Below are 7876 nucleotides of genomic sequence, written 5' to 3' on the forward strand. Positions count from 1 at the left end.
TTGGACCATTTGCTACTCAGCCTGGTGATGTCCATGAAAATGGAATGCAAAAAACAATGCAGAAAGAAAGAGAAAGAAGGCTGCAGGATCTAAGAAGGAAAAGCTTCAGTTCAAGCTTTAAACTTCAGTGGAAAATGCCCACAGATGAGAAATCATATACATGCTTGGAGTGCGGAAGGAGTTTCAGACATAAGGGAAATCTTACTAGGCATCAAAGAACCCATACTGGAGAGAAACCATATAAATGCTTGGAGTGTGGAAGAAGCTTCAGCGAGAATGGAATGCTTACTGTGCATCAAAGAACCCATACTGGAGAGAAACCATATAAATGTTTGGAGTGTGGAAAGAGCTTCAGTGAAAGTGGAAAGCTTACTAGGCATCAAAGAATCCACACAGGAGAGAAACTATATAAATGTTTGGAGTGTGGAAAAAGCTTCAGTGAAAGTGGAACGCTTACTGTGCATCAAAGAACCCACACAGGGGAGAAACCATATAAATGTCTGGTGTGTGGAAAGAGCTTCAGTGTGAATGCAACACTTACTATACATAAAAGAGCCCACACAGGAGAGAAACCGTATAAATGCTTGGAGTGTGGAAAGAGCTTCAGTAGGAATAGTATGCTTACTAAGCATCAAAGAACCCATACTGGAGAGAAACCATATAAATGCTTGGAGTGTGGAAAAAGCTTCAGCAGCAATGCATACCTTACTGTGCATCGAAGAACACACACCGGAGAGAAACCATATAAATGCTTGGAGTGTGGAAAAAGCTTCAGCGAGAATGCAATACTTACTAGGCATCAAAGAACCCATACAGGAGAGAAACCATATAAATGCTTGGAGTGTGGAAAGAGCTTCATCGGGAATAGAATGCTTACTGTGCATCAAAGAACCCACACAGGAGAGAAACCATATAAATGTTTGGAGTGTGGAAAGAGCTTCAGTGAAAGTGGAAAGCTTACTAGGCATCATAAAATCCACACAGGAGAGAAACCATATAAATGCTTGGAATGTGGAAAGAGCTTCAATGAAAGTGGAAAGCTTACTAGGCATCAAAGAATCCACACTGGTGTGAAACCATATAAATATTTGGAGTGTGGAAAAAGCTTCAGCGGCAATGCATGCCTTACTGTGCATCGAAGAACCCACACAGGAGAGAAACCACACCATGCATAATTGTGTAGACCTCTATCATGCCTCCCCTCAGTCGTCATTTTTCTAAACGAAAAAGCCTCAGGTGGTGCAGCCTTGCCTCTAGGTGCTCTAGGCCCCTGATCATCTTGATTGCCTTCTTCTGCAAGTTTTCCAGTTCTACAATGTCCTTCTTAAGATCTGGTGACCGGAAATGAACACAGTACTCCAAATGTGGCTGCACCATAGTTTTGTATAAGGGCCTCATAATATTAGCAGTTTTATTTTCAATCCCCTTTCTGATAATTCCAAGCATGGAATTTGCCTTTTTCACAGCTGCTGCACATTGAACCAAGACTTTCAATGAGCTGTCCACCACAACCCCAAGATCCCTCTCCTGACAGCCTGATCTCATAAGAGTATATGTGAAGTTGGGTTTTTTTGCCCCAGTGTGCACCATTTTACACTTTATTTTATTCATTCTTTAATTCATTCATTCATTCATTCAATTTTTATACCACCCTTCCAAAAAGGCTCAGGGCACTTGCTAACATTGAACCGCATTTGCCATTTTGTTGCCCACTCCCCCAGTTTGGAGAGCTCCTTTTCACAATAACTCTTTGCAATCTCTTTTGGTATTCACTATCTTAATTAGTTGGGTGTCATCTGCAAATTTGGCCACCTCATTGCTTACCCCAACTTCTGAACCATTTATCAATAAATTAAGAAGCACTGCTCCCAGTACAGATCCCTGGGGAACCCCACCACCTACCTATCTCCATTTAGAGAACTTTCCCTTTATAATCTCTGCTCTGCTTCCTGTCCTGCAATCAGTTACCAATCCACACATGAAACTGTCCCCTTATCCCATGACTGCTAAGTTTTCTCAAAGAGTCTATGATGAGGAACTTTGTTGAAAGCTTTTTGAAAGTCCAGGTATACTGTGTCCACTGGATAGCCTTTATCCACACACCTGTTGACACTCTCAAAGAACTCCAAAAGGTTGGCGAGGCAAGACGTACCACTGCAGAAGCCCAATTGGCTGATGGAAGAGGAATCTGTCACATAGTACTCCTATGTTATCATTATGCTCCTCTTCATAATGAAGGGGAAAGAAGAACCAAGGAAGTGCTGGAAAGATTTAAAATCATGATGCAACTTCAGGTTGAGCTCCTCCAAAAGCTGTTGTGATCCAAACGTTTCCTGCAAATGTTTTTAGTTTCTCTTTCAGTATTTTCTGCTTAGTTAAAATAGGAGTAAATGTGAGGCCAGAGTCCCCATAATAAATGAATACATCAACTTCTTTCCCTAAAACAGAGGAATGAAAGATGGATGACAGAGTCCTTGTTATAGATAATGTTACGAGCACATGTGCCATAACCTTAGGCTTAAAGGTAGCAACTCAGAAGCATGTGGAATTCAGGCCTGTGTCTGATTTCATTTTCTATTAAGAAATGAATTAAGGCCTGGACTGAAGGTGAACTGACACCCAGGTCAACTGCTCTGTGAAGGAGGAGGCAATCCAGCATTGTATTGTGAAATGGGTACTCAAGGCCAGGCCTGAGCTAATCAATATGCTAAAATGTGACTCACTACCAGATAATGTCTGAGGAAGAGGCCAGAGGCTGATCTCCCCTCTCCTGTTGCAAGAAATCTATGTTAATCTTTGTCAGTGATGGCTCTGCTATGCCCAAAGGGGATTACTCAGTTGCTGTCTATAGAAATTCCACCCTAGGAGAACACCTGTAGATTTAGTCCTTCTACTAACACTTTAACACCTTTTGGGGTCAGACTGGCAAATCGGGGAAGATGCAATTTGTAGCTCTGAGATGCAGATGTGCTTTGGGCAATGTTCCCCCTCCCTTCTAAGTGCACAGTTTACAGAAGATGAGATTCAGATCTCTCTGGCCTGGCCAATATCCTGAATAATTAAAAGACATTGTCCAGAAGGTAACAGCATTGTCACCCCTTTTTGGGGACCCAGGAAAAGAGGAGATTTGAATAGATTCTATGAGAGATCAAAGGAAAATACACTATAAAGAATGAGGCTACTGGACAGAGAGTTAGCAGTCTTTTGCCTATGGGCATCTTGTGTCTACATTCAAGATCTGCTCACAAGCGATCCCAGAGTTTGCTGCTAAGCCGCGGGGCAACAAGCAGGAACTCTGTCCATGGACAGGAGCTGTCTGTGGCTTCTACTGCGCAGTGAGAAGTCAAGACTTCCCCAGCCATGGTGCTCTGACTCTCAGCCGTGATCTGAGCAACTTCAACAACTCCTGTCTCCAGCCAGAGGCCTCGCTCCTTCAGCTGAAAGATCCTGCGTTTTCAAGTCTCTCTGATCCTGGTAATATGCCTCTACAAGCCTTGGGGTCTCTCCATCTTTCCTCCTCCTTCTCCTTCCCCCCCTTTTCCCCCTCTACTAACTCCTGATCCCCCCCCCCAACCATGCCAGCCCTCAGCCTTCCTCCCCACCTTTTCCATCTGTATCTGAATTATATTAGGCTCTAGGAAGATTTAATACACACACATATGGTAGTTAGGAACACTGGTTGAATATTGGTGCTGGCTAGGATGTTCTGTTTTAAATGCTGTAAGTAATATATTGATAAGAGTGTTCTGCTTTCTGCTCAGCGTGATTGATGTTGTTATTCTTTTATACTCAATAAAGCCCATTGAATCCTTTTAGGAATGGTTTGATGTCCTTCCTTGTGCCCAGATCCTACGTGGTCACTATATAAAAGAACTTGGTCACTTGGTGACACTATGGGACAGGCCTAATTTTGTATGCTAGCTAATGAGCATATTTGGTATATAAATCAGGCCTGGACCATATATGATGATCCCCACCCCACCCGCCGAGAAAGCAATACAAATTCCATTTCTGACCATCATTGTTGTCAAGATATTTATGAATCTTTCCCCACGGTCATTATCTAGAGCAGGGAGGCCGATTCATGTCCATTTGAAATACAGAAGTAGTTTCACAACCCCCACATACTGGGTTTCTTCTTTTGGAGCCACTTGGTAGACAAAAGGGAATATCCTCTATAATAAAATGGTTAGGTGTGCGCCCGTGTCTCTCCGCCCGTGTCTTTCTCGGCCGTTCTGGGCATGCGCAGAGCGCATGCCCTGAACGCCCGAGAAAGATACGGCCGCAGAGACACGGTGGCCATGTTGTCTCCCGGGTCAAAAGAAGGAGAAGCGGGGACCAGGGAGGGCAGAGGCGGCAGAGGTGAAGGAGAACAAGCGGGAACTGGCGAGTGGGGCCCATGGCGGTGGGGCGGCGGTTGGTGGTTGCGGGGCCGGCCTGGCAGCGGAAGGGCAGCCCACAGTGGGCCCTGATACCAGGGGATGAAGGTAGGAATGGGGGGAGCGGTGGCTGTCCGGCAGCAGCTCGCAATGACAAACAAGCGGCGGCAGCGGCCACGGCAGGCCGCGTGGCGTAGCGGGCCCAGTTGCCGCCTCCTGCTGCTGCTTCACCGCCGCTTCCAAAGTAAACTGTTTGCCGCCCGGGAGGAGGAGCGGCGGGCCGGTAAAAAAATAAAATAAATATGCGGGGTGGGGGGAGAAAGGGCGGGGGAGGGGCAAGAGGGAGTGGACAAGGGGGGAGGGGCAAGAGGAAGTGGGGCGGGGGGAGCGGCAAGGGCAAGAGGGAGTGGGGCAGGGGAGGGGCAGGGGCAAGAGTGAGGCCGCCAGGGGGGAGGGGCAGGGGCAAAAGGGAGTGGGGCAGGGGGAGTGGCAAGGGCAAGAGTGAGTGGGGCAGGGGGAGGCGCAAGAGGGAGTGGGGGAGGGGAAAGGGGCAAGAGGGACTGGGACAGGTGGGTGAGAGGGAGGGGAGGGTGAGAGAGGGGGGAGGGGGAGGGGGAGGGAGGGCAAGAGATTGGGGTGGGAGGGAGGGGAAGAGAGGCAACAGTCTGGGGCCAGAGGAGGCAGTGGGCCCAGCTGGGTGGAGGAGAGGGGAAAAACGTAACCCAACTAGCGCCCGTTATTTTAACGGGCTTAAAAATACGAGTAGTTTTATAATTAAGGACATGAGCAACACATCCATAGCTGAGCTAAAAAGGAAAGGAAAATAGTGTTTTGTTTTTGTTTTCAAGACAAAGATATTTTTCTTGATATTTGTCAATATGGGATTTTTTGATATTAGTCAATATGGATGATATTCGTCAATATGGATATTTGTCAAAAAGGGATTATTAAGAACGACTGTGTTTACCCATATACAATATGACTTTGAATTTAAGATTAGCCCTTTTTAAAAATTGAGGCTGAACACTGGTTATACCCTTCTTACTCAAAAGGAAGAGGTCTCTGAATTTTAGATGACCCCTTGATTTCTAATGTTGTTTATTATTTATTTATTGAATTTATATACTGCCTAGTATAGAAATCTCTAGCTGGTGTACAGAATTAAAAGATAATATAAAATAAAAAACATTTAAAATACATGAAAAAAGAAAAATCATAATAGATAACACATTAAAATTTAAAAATTAAATTTCAGTTAAAAGCCTGGGGAAACAGGTACGTCTTCAGGGTCCTCCTAAAAACAAACAGAGAAGGAGATGCTCTTATTTCAGCAGGGAGCGTGTTCCAAAGCCCTGGGGCAGCCGCAGAGAAGGCCCCATCTCGGGTTGCTACCAAATGAGTTGTTGGCAACTGTAACAGGACCTCTCCAGATGATCTTAATAGGCAACAGGGTTCATGTTAGAGAAGGTGCTCTCTTAAGTACCCTGGACCTAAGCCATTAAGGGCTTTATAGGTAATAACTAGCACTTTCTATTTCGTTCGGAAACATATCGGCAGCCAGTGCCGGTCTTTTAGAATCTGTGTTCTACGGTCCCTTCGGGGGAAGCCAGAGACCAATCTGGCCGCCACATTCTGTACCAATTGTAGTTTCCAAACTATGTACAAAGGTAGCCCCACATAGAGTGCATTACAGTAGTCAAGCCTAGAGGTTACCAAGATATGTACCACAGTTTTGAGGTCATTTGTCTCCAGAAATGGACATATCTGTTGTATCAGCCAAAGGGGGTCCAGTCTAAATTCCTTAGGGCTATCTTTTCAACCCCCTGCTGTGTGTCAAATGCTAAGCTGGGTTTGGAAGCGGGCTTGTCAAGTTTGGAGTCCTGTGCCTGGACTTATATTTCAACTTTTGGTTGAAATTTATTTATTCCCCTTCTGGCCTAGCTCCCCTAATTTTTAAGGATGAACATTCCTCTGATTGGATGCATCTAATTACTGAAAAGTTAAAATCATATGGGTTGTCAATGGAATATCTTCTCCCTCTGGGCCATGATAATGCTAAGGTGATCCTTAAGAGGTGTATTATTGATATGGGTATCCCTGGTGCCCCAGGTTGAGGCAGTGGCCAGAGGTGCCTTTTATTGGCTTCGGCTGATGCAACCAGATGCAACCGCTGGCTCAATCACCTTGCCCAACCAAAGAAGATTAGAGACAAGTCTGTAATGCACTAACTCCGACTGATCCAGTGCAGGTTTCTTGAAAAGTGGCCTAATAATAGCCTCCTTAAGACAAAGAGGCATCCTGCCCTCCCTCAGAGAAGCATTTATGCAGGGGCGTAACTACCATTAGGCAAGGGGAGGTGGCTGCCTGGGGGCCCCCACGCCTCAAGGCCCCCCCCGAGGCAAGTCACATGAGGCAAGTCACATGAGGCAAGTCACATGACTATATATTGTGAAGTGTGTTTGTGCATTCAGCGAGGGGCCCATTTTAAAATTCTGTCTCTGGGCCCACTCCAGGCTTGTTACACCCCCGCATTTATGATATTTACCTGACCCTCTGGTAATACGAACTTGGGGGAGACCTAGAAGCCTTCTCACGATCAGTGAGAATGGCTTGCGGGTGGGCTGCGAGGAAGGCAGGTTACACTCACCCTCCCCACAGACGATCAGATCTTGCTGGCTCGCCAGGGCGGGCGAATTGCCCATCCAGATGCACACTGACTACTGCCGCCTGTATCTCTGGAGGTCCGGGAAGGGTGCCAGGATGTGATGTCTTGCGTCACATCCTGTACACGCTTTACACATATGATTGTGTTCCCAATTACTTCAGCAATAGGATTATTAAGTTTGCAGATGACACAACTGTGGTTGGTCTGATTACTGCTGGAGAAGGGGAGTCGGCCTATAGGAAGGAGGTGGAGAGGCTGACAGAGTGGTGTAGGGAGAATAACTTATTCCTCAATTTAAAGAAAACAAAGGAGATCATTGTGGATTTCAGGAAATGCAAATTGGATTTCCAGCCACTCATTATTGAAGGGATTTGTGTGGAACGGGTTTCGGTGTTTAGATTTCTGGGAATGGAGCTGAGAGATGACCTGACATGGGGAGCAAACACCAAAGATCTGGTGAAGAGAGCACAGCAGAGATTATACTTCTTGAGAGTTCTCCGGAGGACTAATCTCTCAAGTAATCTATTGTTGGTGTTTTATCGCTGTGCTATAGAGAGTGTGTTGACTTATGGGATCTGTGTGTGGTTTGGTAGTTGTACAGCCAGAGAAAGAACACTGCTGTCCAAGGTTGTTATGACTGCGGAGAAAATAATTGGGTGTACTCTTCCTACCTTAGATCAAATTTATGCCACTAGGTGTTATAATAAAGCTGTAGAGATAGCGCAGGATCCCACGCACCCTGGAAATGATCTCTTTCAGCTTCTGCCTTCGAGAAGGAGGTATAGGGTCATAAAGACCAGGACCAGCCGCTTGAGAAGTAGCTTCTACCCAA

At 45.8% G+C, this 7876-nt stretch overlaps 1 protein-coding gene across 1 annotated transcript in view; it reads left to right on the forward strand.

The window, feature by feature from the left end:
• LOC128346286 (zinc finger protein 420-like) overlaps positions 1-3815 on the forward strand; it is a 57496-nt gene extending 53681 nt beyond the window's left edge. The window contains exon 7 of the mRNA XM_053299428.1: positions 145-3815. Within this exon, the coding sequence (XP_053155403.1) occupies positions 145-1175 (1031 nt within the window). The 3' untranslated portion in view covers positions 1176-3815. The remainder of the gene's footprint in view (positions 1-144) is intronic.
• The last annotated feature ends 4061 nt before the right edge of the window (positions 3816-7876 follow it).

Source organism: Hemicordylus capensis, chromosome 2 (genome assembly GCF_027244095.1).
Source record: "Hemicordylus capensis ecotype Gifberg chromosome 2, rHemCap1.1.pri, whole genome shotgun sequence".
Classification (NCBI taxonomy): domain Eukaryota; kingdom Metazoa; phylum Chordata; class Lepidosauria; order Squamata; family Cordylidae; genus Hemicordylus; species Hemicordylus capensis.